A 15,887-nucleotide genomic window follows, 5' to 3' on the forward strand; every position below is an offset into this window, starting at 1 on the left:
TATTGTCCACATTTCACTTCCATACAAGGCTATGCTCCAAACAGATAGCTACAAAAAGCTTTATAATCCTTAAATTTAAATTTGATGTTGCCAGTCCACATTTTGTATCCTCTTTACTTCAGCCACAACCAGTTACTTTCTTGCTTAACAGTTATTTTTCTGCCAAAGTAACAAAAGAGTACTACTACTTTTAGTGCCTAATTTCCTAATAAAATTTGGTCAGCATCAACTTAAATAATCCAACTACCTTCTATTACCTTAACATTACATTTGTTGAAGGTCATCTAACAGCCATTTTTAAGGAAAGAAATGAAAGGTGTGACATCTTTACATCTTTCAACAACATTGTAATCCCCTCTGAATCACCTCACATAAATACATAAATTGACTGCAATCCATTATCCCTCCCCTCCCCCCCCCCCCCCCCCCCTCCCTCAATGACGAAATTACACTGAAAGTACTCATTGTGCTTTGCTATTTGGATAGCAAAATAAGTGACAATGATTGAAAACATGTACGCTGTCTACAACAAGAAAAAATTTCCGGAAGAGAGAAATTTGTTAAAATCGAACATAGATAAGAGTGCTTTGAAGTCTTTCCTTAGGGTACTTGTGTGGAGACTAACTTGGACAGAAATGAAACGTGGAAAATAATAGTTCAGACGAGAAGAGAATATAAGCTTCCAAAATGTGGTACAGAAGATTGCTTAAAAATTAGATAAGTAGTTTAAATAATTTTTGATAGGTGCTGAATCGAGTTGGAAAAAAAGGAATCCATGGCAGAATGTGACTAAAAAAAAGAATTGATTGGTAAGACCGATCCTGAGGCTTCCATAAATCATCTGCTTTGCAGTTGGAAATAGTGTGTGTGGTGAAAATTGTAGAGGGATATAAAGACTTGAATACACTAGGCAGGTTCAAATGGGTGTAGGCTGAAGTAGTTATGAAGATGTTTTTCAGGGGATGGGGTACCATGGAGAGCTTCATCAGACTGTAGATAAAAACACAGTAATATGTTTCTACAGTTCAAATTTTCATTAATTTCAGTAAATGAATACAAAGCAGCCAACCAGTTGCAATGAAAAGTGGTTTTCAAGCAAGCCTTCATGCACTCATGCGAAGTGCTGTATTGTGCAGTGACAGTGCAGTGTCACATGTGCACAGCAAGTGAATCGCAGTCGAGTAGTTCCACACTTCACCACCAGGAGTGCTTCATTGCATAAGCCGAAGGTCATAAACATGCTCTCATGTAAACCAAAAGGCACGATTTTGGTGGTCTTCAATGTGTCTTCTGTTGCTACAGGTATCTGGGTGTAAGCATTTGCGCAGTCAAAGACTGTAAAAATGGTGGCTTCATGTAACACACAATTGAAGTCCCGGAACAGCAGTACAGGGTATCTGTCTGGAACTATTAGAGAGATAAATGTGATAGTGCCACATGGGCACCAGGCTCCAGCTTTCTTTAGCACCAAGTGCAATGCTGAGAATCACGCTCTGTTAGGTGGTCCTATTATGCCCTCCTGTAACATCAACTCAAATTCTGGCTCCACAATAGTTAAGCAGTCTTGAACCAAATGTCTAGGCCTGCACACCACAGGGGATCCGTCCATTATTTAATATGGTGCAATGTATCGTGTGGTATGCGTCTCTGGGTGGTTTGGTCAGATTCGAGTAGTCACTAGTAGTACAACATACTCACCACTGGAAGTCTTCATTGACTTGGCACTGTGTATTACTACACTGTGGTGGAAGCTGGTGATGCCAAGACCAGTCACACTGTCGACCAAACAGACATTTACCATGTCAGTTAGCAGCCGGTGGTGAGCCGGAGACCTGTTCTGATAACGGCATCTCTGATGTCCGTGATGGTGAAATCACACACACATGGGCAGCACAGTTAGAAGTTAAGCTCTAACCCTAGATTGCCGTACATTGCAATTGAAGAGTTATTAACAGCTTTCAGATGAAAAGTGGTCGGTGGCTGACAATGAGGCGTAGACACTAGAGGCGATATACTCGGTCCGAGCCAGTGTCTACCTGGAATTTTGTGCCGAAACCGTGATCGATGACAAACATGTGCTTGGAGGATGTTGGGCAGTCAGTTGTGCCTACTACTGACTGCCAGCCGCATTTGGGAACGAACAAGATCGTGTGCACTTCTTCGCCTGATCACCAACACAGCAATGATACCAACATAAGTGTGTCGTTCAACTGAGTCGACTGGACAGTTGGCAGACCTAGTCTTCAAATATAGTCAGTATCGTCCTCTACTGTTTTTGGCACCATCACGTTATAACAGTGTGACGAGTTGGGGCACAACATTTTGACTTTCGCCACAAGCCAGTCGTCATCTACCGGTGTTACCACTCGTGTGGTTCCCAGAATGAAATTTTCTCTCTACAGTGGAGTGTGTGTGATCTGAAACTTCCTGGTGGAGCAAAACTTTGTGGCGGACCAAGGCTCGAACTAGAGCATTTGCCTTTCACGGGAAAGTACTCTACCAACTGTGGTTGCTTATCAGTTATCTGTTGCTATTACTGCACTTATCTATGCGGGCGCAATTGCATCTTGAATGTGGTCAGCTAGTTCCACAGTGGCAGCCAGCGGCGTTTCCATCTGCGAGGCAATTTGCCTTGATCAGTGATAGTAAACTGCTACTCCATAGTATGCGTAGCAAGCTACCGTGCCATTGTAAACTTTACTGTGTAGATGCTGCAGTTACTGCAGTGGCTTTATCACCGATCTCTTCCTGTGTTAGCACTTGGCTAATGCGACCTTCCAGGGAGATGGTGTGTTGTACCTCAGCTGCGTCTGTGGTCCAGTTGAATTACGATAAGAGCAAACTTACTCGCTTTGGTCTTTACTCCCACCCAACAGAAAATATCATATATCATAAAACAGAACCAAAAGAATGCAAAGTAGTACTTACAAAATTTTATACTGGAAAAACACCAAATAGTGTAGAAGCATTCTGACATTTGTTCAGTGAAAATATGCTTTCAGCACACACTTTATGCATTCTAAAATATGTGTTCCCCCTGATTAAGACTTGTCAGGTAATTCTGTATCAGTTTTTATTCCTTTGATTATGTTTTATGATATTTGTGATACTCTCACCCCTTTATGGTGATCTAGTCTCTGTATGATGCAAAATTTTGCCATGTATGTTTCTAAGTTTGTATTTATCACTTTTACACCATTTTCAGGTTAAACGTTGACACCCCCACCACCACCACCCGTCCGAAGAAGATGGGTTTACATCTGTTGAAAGCGTGGTAAAAGATTGAATAAAACCATATTTTGTTGCAAATTGTTGGCTGCTTTGGATCCATTTACTGATCTCTAACTGTTGCTGAGGTACAGCCGGGTTAAAAATATTTTTAAAAACCTTTCATCAGTATGTACACCCAAAATATTTAACATTCTACTCTGTTTACTAATCCTGCTCACAGGCTACATTTATTGTTTCTTATTGTTCTATTTCTTGTACAATATAGCGTGTGGTATTTGCATTTTTAAATAAATGATTGATCCGCTCCTATGGTGAGAGATTGAGCACTGATATTTTTCCTGACTGCATCTTGTTTCATTTTAATTTATTGTATGCTGATGCTGTGGCCTCTTATTTTCAGCACCGCCAAGTGCAGAGCTTGTGGCTCATGTTCGAGAACTGTACCACACCCGCGTGTCAGACGTGAGATTCCTGATTCCTGTTCTGAATGGTCTCAGCAAGAAGGAAGTGATCGCTGCTCTGCCCAAGCTCATCAAGCTCAACCCTGTTGTTGTCAAGGAGGTTTTCAACAGGTTACAAGTTTGAAAACTAATAGTTGACGTTATTTTAGTGTTCCCATTGCTTCAAAATATATTGAAAATTAATAATTCTATGAAAACTATTTAGCTGCCAAATGTAATGGTACAAAACCCATATCTTAACACCACATGCCTGTGCTTGAGTTGGCAGTGTTAACACATTCAACAGTGGCCTCTTCGCACCTGCTACTTGGCCGTGAAATGACACCATTCTGTGTTGCTTCTAAATGACATTTCAAATTACAGAAATGTGATAGGAATATGATTCTTGCACCATTTAAAAGGGAAATAAAAGTATGTTATAGGAATATGAAATTATTTTAAAATAGACACTTAAAATAGATAAAATAATTGGAACAAGAAACGTATGAAAATTGTGAAAAAATTTTACATGCACTCTCTTGAATAGTTTCTATCTACATCAACAAAAGTAGTACAGTAATATTTAAAGGTAGATGCATTTAACAGATAATATTTTGTGTGTTTCCGATGTAGTTAATTTTGCTATGGTAATCGTGGAAACATTTTGGAACATAGTCCAATTGACAGTATAATGCAGAATAAGTTACAGCTCGCAAATCCCCACGTCGAAAACAGGTCTGGAAATTAGCAACTTTTGGCAGCTAGTGGAGTTTATATTTGTATTGTATTTACATTTCTTTGTTGCAATGTTACCAGAATACCAGCTTGTTTCGGTTTTGGCGTGGCAAATCGTGCAGTGGACAAAGAAACTGAACATTGGCAGTTGTGCCGATTGTCAAATTTTGCCCGAAATTGCTGACTTTTCGAGTGCGCACACACACACACACACACACACACACACACACACACACACACACACACACACACACACACACACACACACAAAGAGGAAACAGCTTGTGCAGATGGTGGCTGATGGTAGTCCGTACCTTTGTCTGGATAGAGAAAGAACGTATGTATCAATTCTCTCAAGTCCAAATGGAAATGAAGATGTGAGCATTACTTATTGTACAAAACACGAGAATGAACTATTCAATTTACAGACAACGGAAACACAGACGTACTCTATTCACCTGTGGTACTGTCATCTGAGGAGAACGAATCTTCTCTGTATATATCTTCTGTTTCTGTTTCTGATCCTGGATCTCCTTGTAAAATATCAAAGATCTCGGTCTGTCAGTTTGCTATACACTGCTTTTACCGTCATAAACACCAGTGAATGAACTACAAACATGTCGGTCATACTTCTTTCAATTGCCACTAGGTTTAGAAAATTGATAAGTGCAGTATTCTGGGAACAGAACAAGGTACTACCTCCACGTTATGTGATGAAATAGCTTCCATGCCATGCTTAATGACCTTCAAGGACTCGATAGGCACTAGCCCATAAGGGATACATTGGGCGGTTGTAAACTGCCAAGGCAAGTGTGCACGTATGGCTTATGGACGCCATAGTAACTGTTAAAGAAATAATAGGCTATGTTTTTACATTGTGAATTTACACTGATATTTGGTGCAGGATTATCATGTCAGGTATTTTTGTTCATAATTTGACATCATTTGATTCAAACTTTTTAATGTCATAAGTAGGTGAAAATCTAAACAGTTCAAAGATACAGCATTAACTGGTTGCTAACAGTTACATCTCAATCTGAGTGAAACATGGTTGGGAGTGGAGTTCATGTCCTCGTTTGACAATCCAATTTATATTTTCTGTGGTTTCAGTGTGTCACTTCAGCGAAGTTATCTGATGTTCCCTACCAAAGGCCACCAAACCCATCCTTCGGAATCTTTTTTCACCTGAACTATCTACTCTAAAGTCGTACTCTTTTCTTACTTCATAACTTTATTTTTCATGTGTATAAACATTGCTCACCAGTTACACTAGGGATTTAGAACATAGACTCGCAACATAACTTTTACTTTCTGTTCAGAGAAATCAATTTTTGTTTGCTGCTATTGATTATAGATGGTTCCAAACTTTCTTGAGATATGTAGAAGGGATACGTGTGTGTTTCGAAATGTCTCAAAAATGCACGTCTTTTGGCATATACTGTCGAAATTGATTGGCATCTAAAAGGAGTAGTTCACTTGAGAAATCATTTCATAAATATAAAGATTATTTGTTGGTATGTAAAGCTAAGTGAAATGGTGCGGCTCTGGACTTTTATTCCTGTCAGGTGATCTAGCATCATGTGTTCACTAGATTCCCAGAATAATTAACACAAATGTCTGGTTTGCTCCCTAAAGTAGGCCTTTTTGTCCTTGTTCAGTTCTTAGTGTCGGATTGTTGTGCTGTCATGGAGATATTAAATTCCTTATTTTCAGAACATAACTTGAGTGAGTTATGATGATCTGTAATGTGTTCAGTATCTTGCAATGTGCATAATTGTTACCACCCCTTAAGAGCGAGACCAAACTTTATGATAATAAAGTATGTGAAGATAGTGAGGTACTTAGTCAACACGAGATTCAACACTAACATTTCACACATCAGTACCACAGCTAGGATGATATCTACAATCAGCTGCGTTACTAGACTTTATATGCTGAGTAATATTATTGTCCATTTGATGTGCGTATTGGATACTTCACTCTAAAATTGATGAGTTAGGTACTTCTCATTCACACTGTTGTTCTACAGTTGTTGGAGGCACATTTTTTGTTCAATTCACTTGCAGTGGTATGTACTCAAGTTGTAGGAATTTTCATACATTTGTGTTCAAATGCATGAACATAACTTCCCCAAAAGCGGGACTTGAGGAGCAAGGTAGTCCATTTTGTTAGAATATTTCTAGTGCTGGTCCTCTAATACCACTGCAGTTAAGACTATACTGTGTGGGGGTTAACAATATTATTGTGTGTTCATAATTTGGATCCTTTGCATAAATGTGGAACATAGCTTGCCACTGTCACTGGACTTGTCCTGTAAACAGCATTAGTATGAAGGCATGAATCACTAACCTTCATCAGGCGACACTTTTTAATGACACCCTAGCTCACTGAGTTCACTATTGTTTTCAGAATGCTGTTTTTGTTGGTACGTGGATTTAGTTTGACGCCATTTAAGATTACTCACTGCTGCATTCACAGTTTTCCTGGAGAGATAAAAATGAAGTAAAACTTTTGTTTCAGGTTGCTCGGCACACATACGGAATCGCCTAGTCACATGTCTCCACTTACACCAGCTGAATTGCTCATAGCTCTGCACAGCATAGATCCTTCAAAGTGTGAACTAAAGACTGTGATAAAGGGTGAGTATCAGCTCCATTTAGATATCTCTTCTGTGTCTAGTATTTGACTAACTCTTGCCAAGGCACAGTGCTAAAGCTATCTGAATATTCAATATCTGCTATGTACATCTACATGTACACGTACCATTGTACACCGTAAGCCACTGTACGGTGTGTTGTCAAAGGTATACAGTGTTCCCCTCCCTGCTCCATTCAGAGTTGGTACTCAGAAAATGGATTGTTGGTGCCCCAAATTTCTCTTAATTTTTCTCTTGTGGTCATTATGGATTATGCAGTCAGTTGGAAAAGGGGAGAAGGGGGGGGGGGGATTTTATGTGATGTTCTTCTTTACTCATATTGAATGTGCACTCTTACATTTAGAGAAAAAGGTTCTTCACAACGGGCAGTGCTTTTCCATAGTGTAACCATTAAATTGACTTGGTAAGGGTCCCATACTGCAGAGGGAGCGGCCATATGGATCGAGGTGCTATGTCACAGATTGTGTGGCCCCTCCCGCCAGAGGCACGAGTTCTCTGTCAGGCATGCATGTGTGTGCTGTTCTTAGCATTAGTCAGATTAAATCCAATGTGGGTGAATTACACCTGTAACACTCCTGTTCACCTAGTTGTAATTTTTCATGTGTCCAGAACTGCTGCACAGGTCAGTCTTATCACAAAATTTGCGCACCTGTGCTTATCTATATTAATTGAAAATTAAGGATATGGACAATTATTCAAGGTCACTACCTGAATGATGAACATAAATTTACCTGAGCTGTGTCGATTTAATAGGCAGTGGACGTCAATAAAACTTTAGTTTTCATAAAATGACGTAAAATGATACTGCTTACCATACCAAGATTAAAGAGTGCCCTCTATGAACATCAATTACATTCATGAATGTGGGAGCAACCCTGACTACCTGCTATGCAGCAAGCACACTCTCACCCTCTCTGCCAATTTGCACCAATGTGTACCCGGTGCAGTCGGCACTGTTGGCTTCTAAAAATAGGAACTATTGCTGTCAGATATATTATGGACAGAATTTCTGGTCAGTATTTACCATAAGGGGGTGAAATGTGTATTACTGCTGACTGGTGTGTAAAAGTAAAAGTTATATGCAACCTAGATATAAGAAGTATTTGTTCCTTCCTCAGCGGGGGAGGGACAGGTAAAAAGGATGAGAGGAACCCAATTGTAGTAGTCAATAGTTGCAGTGGTGTGTAGCTGTTCTGTTAGTAGTAAATAAATAAATAAAATTACAATTGAGTACTGTTGTAAGCATGTTATGTTCACACACTGTAGAATTCTTCTGAAAAATCTTACACAGTTTCGTAAACTGATCCTCTGTGGTTGCGTGTACATGTGCGGTGCGGGGGGGTCATGAATTATAAGTAACCTTAACAGGAAGTAGTGTTGTTAGTTATTGGAATTGAATGTCAGTTATGGCAATAAATCGATAGTGAATAGTCAGCTGGTTAGTGGGGCATATCACTGTGCAGATAAACTGAAGGGTGTTTGATAAACCATTCCCTATTTTAAATTACTGGTTTTTTTTCCCCCTGACAAACTAACAGGATTGACTTTCGCTTCCAATTCATCTGAGGTTCTCATTTTATGTTAGTTCACCTTTGCCCATTCCTGCAGGAAAAAGGCAGAAGATATTAGGTGCAGACTGGAAACGGGCCACTTTTGTGGATTACATGTGGTGATCTGTTGGCCTGGGAAATGGTCGAGCAATCACTCGTGAACATCATTTGATAAAATGGGGGTCTGTACTGCGCTGTGCTACTTAAAGCGATGTTGTCACACTGCTGACCACACACAATTTGAAACATTTCTCCATACAATTTGCCATGATTCGTTGTGCATGAAAGAAAAGAACCAACATTGGAAGACAAAATAATTCCTCACTGTTTTGCTGCCCTCAGGCTTCTGTCCACATTTCTGACAGAAGCATGCAGATTTTCATTTGACCGATGTGATACCATTGGCTATTGAGAAACCTGTTAACATGAAAAGCTGACGTGACCAGACAGGTTATGTATAGATCTTCGCTGTAGAGAGTGAACAGACTGAAAAGGGTTAAAAAAATTACAATAATAGCCCTTCTCGCCAGCTAGTCATATTTTCTATCTTACCAGATAACAAGAAATGCCAGATGATTGGCACTGTCACTGTAAAATAACATAAAATGTGGGATGTGGAATATTTTGAAGGTCTTCTGCAGGATCAATAATCGACATGACCAATTTCTTTATGGCTCTATCCTTTGAGATCATGTTTACCAGTCTGCAGTAACATTTTTCTGTCCCCTGGGAGGGGAGGTAAGGGGGTAAGGTTTGGGGAAAACAAACACTTATGTAAGAAAGAAGTTTCATATTATCTGTAAGCTGGCCATTTGTTAATGTGGAGGCTGCATTCTATTGTAAGAAAAATTCATACTATTTACTTTAGGTGGTAACTGAGTCTTCATCTCTCCTTTTATTATGCATATACAAAACATGAGCATGGAACATTAAATGTTCTCCTTGTGACATCTATCCTTCACTTTCTATGTAATACTTTCATACTAGTGTGCAGTTTGTGGGTCCCACAAAGTTTCCTTGACATCTGTCTCTTTGTTTTGCAGCTACCTCATTGTGCTTCTCAGAGAAGCAAGCCTACAGCCAAGAAGTTCTGGCAGTAGTACTGCAGCATCTTATGGAAATGACTCCACTTCCCACGTTGCTGATGAGGACTGTCATACAGTCACTGTCCCTGTATCCTCGTCTCATTGGTTTCGTTATGAACATCCTGCAGAGACTAATCCTAAAGCAGGTAAACATGTGATACTGTGAGGAACAGTATTGTGTATCGTCGTACTGTGCAACAGGCTCTATATGCTCCAGTACAACCGGGAAAAACCCGGAAATTTTTCATTTTTTTAGTCTTAAGTAAAATTTTTGTTATTTTGACTGGTAAGAACTGATAAACAGCAAAATGTGTCAAAGCCTTTAGGACGAAGACTATGGAATACCTCATAACAAAAACTGCTACCAATGAGTGTGACGTCATACCTGTTGACATTAAATTCATCTGAGCAGTTGTGCGGACTTTAGCGCATGCGCAGTTGAGTTGCGTGGGCAGTACCTTCTCCCACCTCTGGCTACTTGAACTGTGAGTTTACCTGTATCAGCAGTAGCAACAAGCAGCCAGATGCGACCCGGAAAAATTTTTCTGGCACAGCCAAATTGTTAGATTTGTACGTGCGCCTAGCAGTCTGGGTTGCAGTGTGGAGGGATTAGCCACCACGTAAGCAGTGTTTACATTTAGTGATTCTGCTGTTTCCTCTTCGTTTACACTTCTCACATCAAATGAAAAATAAACAGATTTCTGTGGTTGGGAGCTATCAAGCGAAGTAAAATACATTCGCATAATTACGGATGGCTAACATGTGTTATTAGTTTGTTTTCTGATTTTATTTTACTTCCACATTTTTGGCAGTCAGGCAGTTTGCAGAACAATGAAGTTATTTTTGTCAGTTTGCTAAATAAAGGTGGCTTTTATTAATCTTTTCCCCACAGGTAGTCAATTTATTAGAAACAAAGTGTTTCATTCCACATTATTGGCTAGTTTTAACTGTTCACTGAATTTTGAGTCCACATTTTCATTGTCTGGCAGGTATGCTATAATAAAGAACTAAACATGAGATAATACAGTATTGGTACTCCAAGAAAATTTACATCCCAAAAATAACACTGAAAAGCTTAATATCAGGTTGGGGCCCCACTTCATTATGAATCTGGACATACGAATTTGCGCTTTTAGCTGAATTATGCATTTTTGTTGGTTAAGAAATAGCAATGCGCTTGGAGTATCCTATTTCTTTTATGACGTCATGTAAGATCTCTTAATGCTATTATGTATGAACGTATGGGCTTCCTACATTGTCATAGTTGCCCACGCACAGTAATGCCTGTTTTCTGGCACGCTCGAGCACTGCTGAAACGAAGCTATTTCTAACAGGTTGCGGAAAATATTGCAAATGGTGCTTTGAGAAGCTTTAGTTTCAGAATGAATTATTTTACGTGTGAGAATGTTGGATGATTGCTTAAATCTCTCATTTAAAACTTAACACATTGAGGACTAGCCACTAAGAACTAAGAGCCCAGAAGACCAGACATGAATGTCATTATTTAAAATTTTACTGGCACATTTGTTTGATGTATCTTGAAGCATAACACATGCAAAAAAGATAATATTATAAGTGAAAGCTTAGATTTTATTGTAGCTTATTAATATTCAAGACCAGTATTATAAGTGAAAGCTTAACTAACCATAAACTTTTCCTGTTGTGTCTTCACACCACTTAACAGTGATGTTGCTGTTGACTGGCTACGTCACATGTTGTATGCTCTGAATATCTGCTGTCATTAGCTGGCGAGATCACATGACATTAGTGCATTTCAGTCTTGACTTCAATACTTCAGAAACCAACGTGCTGTTTCAAATCTGTACTTTCATAATATTAATACAAAAATATGCAGTGTATTGTAATGTGAAGATGTTGCTGCACATCACAGAGCCTTCCAAAACTATTTGCTGAGCTTTTCATTCTCTGAAGTTTCACACTGGTGTATAAAACCTTTACCAATCAAAGGATTGATATTTTTTTAGCTCCAGTGGAACAATGGAAAGTATACGGTCACTTATCCTGGAAAAAATGTATTTTTCACTTGGAAGAAGGGTATTTTCACGGGGGGGAGGGGGGGGGGGGTGTAGTGCATTCTTATCCAGGAATTTTTTCTCTTGGCCATGCGTACAACCTGAAACAGCATTACTTTAATATTTCTACTTATACTTCACTGTACAAAAAGTCACTCCATCAGTATTAGCCAAAATTTTTTTAAAAACAATACAAAACCTGACAGCCCATGCACATTCCAACACCGGCTGCATGTGAGCAAAAATAGATTGCGGAATTGGGAAGCCCGCAACCAGAAGCAGTTTGCCAGAATCGATTTTGAAGTGAAGTGTTTACATGGCCCCCCAGAAGCGGTATTGGGAGATCAGTTTACGAAATCGAGTTTTGGGAGACCCATATAAATGTGGGGAGTATCTGCTGTCATCGGCTGTCGAGATCACGTGACATGGGCTATGATTGGCTTACAAAGCGCATCACAATCTCGATTTCAATGCTTTGGAAACTAATGTTCTGTGTTTGGTGGAATTCGACTACAGTGAAACCTTGCTTTTACACTTTTGAAGGGACTTCAGAAATATGGTGTAAAATGTGGGAAAAATGTTTTAAACTGTAAAAGTTATATGTAGGATACTCCCTTGCACTTTGTGTATGTTATACGTACATAAATGTCTTCAAAAGACTTGTCAGGGAATTTGTTTATTATCTAATGAAAGTTTATTATCAAATAAAAACCGCTGATGTAACTGAAACTGATAACTGCCTGAAAAGTAGGAATGTTTGACTTAATTTCATATGTCACATCCTATGATTTTGAAAGCCTGCAGCTGTCATTCAGTATTTAAATAATGAAATACTGCACTAGTTACATATTTTTTCATGCTTAGTACAACACATTTTGAGAATTTTTTCTCCTTGTCGAATGCAAATATGTAAATAAGTGTTTTTTTTATGGCGTTTGAATATGTGTTAATCTTCGTCTCTTCCACAGTAGTCGTCTTTTTGAGGTTATCAGGTACTGTGCCTCATCAGTCATGTAGAAAACCACACACTCACACAAACTATCACTCAAATTGTTTGTTTGTGTAACATCACAAAAAATACATATATAATACTGCACTTGACACCAAGAACAAATTGTCGAAACACGTTTTGCTCAGCATGAATTAAATACGTAACCGGTGCGGTGTTTAAACCAAAAACATTTGAGCAAATCAAAGTGAATGACAGTGTAAACTAGCGCTCCAAGTGGCCATACGCCGAAACATGCTAAATATGGTTTGACAAAGGTGACACGATGATCACAACAAACACAAAACTGTGTTTGTGCAGTAGAGTGAGTTTGGAAATGGTTGTGATTGGTCCTGGTATCTTAATTTGAACGAGTTTCTCACATCAGCCAACATGCCAAGTAAAGCTTCGCAGCAGCAGGAGATACGGCACGAATTGTTCCAACTTTTAAATGTTTACTGGTTTAAATCAGCTGAGTAGGGTGCCCTGGTGTCAAGAAACTTAAACACGTAACATTTGAAAACACTGCTGCACAGCCAATATTGTGCTAGTGTCATTTTTTTTGTAATGCGTAAATTGCGGGAAAACTATAAATATGTTGACACAAAATCAGGTGCAAATTAACATTGTGGGCATAGGAAATTTGACAGGCCCGATAAAAAAATGTCGTAAACAGCGGGAGAAGGTTAATTCCGGGAACGTAAAAGCGGGGTTATACTGTATATACTTTCATAATACAAAAATATACAGCGTAAATGTTGTTGTAAATCAGCAATATTTCCATTATTATTATTATTATTATTATTATTATTATTATTATTATTATTATCATCATCCCCCCCCCCCTTCTTCTGGGGTTTGTTTCCTAAAGTGGCGGGAGGTTCCACACCGGTGTATAAAACCTTAATCATTCAGAGAACTGATAAGTTTCATGATTCGGAGGGAAAGTACACTGTCACTTAACACGGTTTTAGTGTGTTTTCACCTAGGAAAAAGTGTATTTTTTAACCAGGAAATCTTGAATTTTTTTAACCAGGAAATCTGGAATTTTTTTTCCTTTGTCGCTGTATATACCTATAGTCTGATTTAAAGTAGTTTTCACTTGACAGGCAACGTGCTGCAGGGCTCTCGCCACCAATAAACCAATGGCAGCCGGTGCTGTCGGCTGCCACTTTGTTGCCGCTCTGCTCTGGTGAGCTGACTAAGGCATTGTGCCAGCCAGTCCGCAGCGAGCCGTGCGGGTGAGAGATTTGAGTGACTTGTAGCTTTGCGTGTTTACGATGTCTGATGAAAGCAGTCGCAAGAGAGGGAGGCTGAGGCTGCACACTTCTCGGAAACCTCCAAAAAGTGGCGGACATGGCGTCGTTATACTCAGTCAGGCGCTCCGTAAGGGAGTATTTTGAGAGAGTGAGGGATGCAGGAGGGCCTCTCGTTCCTTTGGATAAGGTGGTGCAGCGAACTGCAGCTGCTCTGCAAGTTAGCGAACGATCAGTAATAAGAATCTGCAAGGAGAAATTCACGAAAGAAGGCTCAAGTGACTCATCTAAATTGGAGACACCTGGGAAAAAGAGGTGGCTGGAGAAGAGGGTCACAAAACTAGACTCTTTTCAGGAAGATGGCATTCGTAATCAAATATACGCATTCTATTCGAGGAAGGAGTATCCAACACTCAGAAAACTACATGCTACCCTCACAGCGACTTACCTGTTTCAGGGTAGTAAATAGTGTTTGCTACGAGTCGTGAAAATGTTAGGATTCCGCTATAAATCCATCTCTGGCAGAACGTTACTAATGGAACGCCTAGATATTGCAGCCTGGCGATGCCGCTTTCTTAGAGAATTAGTGGGGTCAAATTTTGATGATATTGTTTGGCTTGATGAAACGTGGGTGAATGCAGGACACAGTTTAATAAAAGGCTGGACAGACGGTACCATCAGCAGAAGTATGGCAGCTCTGATCCGTAGAGGATAAAGGATAATTGTAGCACATGCTGGAAATTCAAAAGGTTTCATTCCAAATTGTCTGCTGTTGCTGTTGTTGTTGTGGTCTTCAGTCCTGAAACTGGTTTGATGCAGCTCTCCATGCTACTCTATCCTGTGCAAGCTTCTTCATCTCCCAGTACTTACTGCAACCCACATACTTCCGAATCTGCTTAGTGTATTCATCTCTTGGTCTCCCTCTACGATTTTTACCCTCCACGCTGCCCTCCAATGCTAAATTTGTGATCCCTTGATGCCTCAGAACATGTCCTACTAACTGGTCCCTTCTTTTTGTCAAGTTGTGCCACATACTCTTCTCCCCAATTCTATTCAGTACTTCATCAATAGTCATGTGATCTACCCATCTAATCTTCAGCATTTTTCTGTAGCACAACATTTTGAAAGGTTCTATTCTCTTCTTGCCCAAACTATTTATCGTCCATGTTTCACTTCCATACACGGCTACACTCCATACAAATACTTTCAGAAACGACTTCCTGACACTTAAATATATACTCGATGTTAACAAAGTTCTCTTCTTCAGAAACGCTTTCATTGCCATTACCAGTCTACATTTTATATCTTCTCTACTTTGACCATCATCAGTTATTTTGCTCCCCAAATAGCAAATCTCCTTTACTACTTTAAGTGTCTCGTTTCCTAATCTAATTCCCTCAGCATCACCCGACTTAATTCAACCACATTCCATTATCCTCGTTTTGCTTTTGTTGATGTTCATCTTATATCCTCCTTTCAAGGTAGTTCGGTAATTTTCACATCTGACAACACCTGCTTTCTTTGGGATTGGAATTATTATATTCTTCTTGAAGTCTGAGGGTATTCCGTCTGTCTCATACATCTTGCTCACCAGATGGTAGAGTTTTGTCAGCACTGGCTCTCCCAAGGCAATCAGTAGTTCTAATGGAATGTTGTCTACTACCGGGGCCTTGTTTTTCGACTTGGGTCTTTCAGTGCTCTGTCAAACTCTTCACGCAGTATCGTATCTCCCATTTCATCCTCATCTACATCCTCCTCCATTTCCATAATATTGTCCTCAAGAATATCGCCCTTGTATAGATCCTCTATATACTCCTTCAACCTTTCTGCTTTCCCTTCTTTGCTTAGAACTGGGTTTCCATCTGAGCTCTTGATATTCACACAAGTGGTTCTCTTATCTCCAAAGGTCTCTT

At 39.6% G+C, this 15,887-nt stretch overlaps 1 protein-coding gene across 1 annotated transcript in view; it reads left to right on the forward strand.

Moving 5' to 3' along the window:
* The window catches only part of LOC126291714 (symplekin-like), a 135,145-nt gene that overhangs the window by 105,154 nt on the left and 14,104 nt on the right, over positions 1-15,887 (forward strand). Inside the window, exons 16-18 of the mRNA XM_049985370.1 lie at positions 3,632-3,803; positions 6,927-7,045; positions 9,656-9,843. Coding sequence (XP_049841327.1) covers positions 3,632-3,803; positions 6,927-7,045; positions 9,656-9,843 — 479 coding nt within the window. The remainder of the gene's footprint in view (positions 1-3,631; positions 3,804-6,926; positions 7,046-9,655; positions 9,844-15,887) is intronic.

This window comes from Schistocerca gregaria, chromosome 9 (genome assembly GCF_023897955.1).
Source record: "Schistocerca gregaria isolate iqSchGreg1 chromosome 9, iqSchGreg1.2, whole genome shotgun sequence".
NCBI classification, from domain to species: Eukaryota; Metazoa; Arthropoda; class Insecta; order Orthoptera; family Acrididae; genus Schistocerca; species Schistocerca gregaria.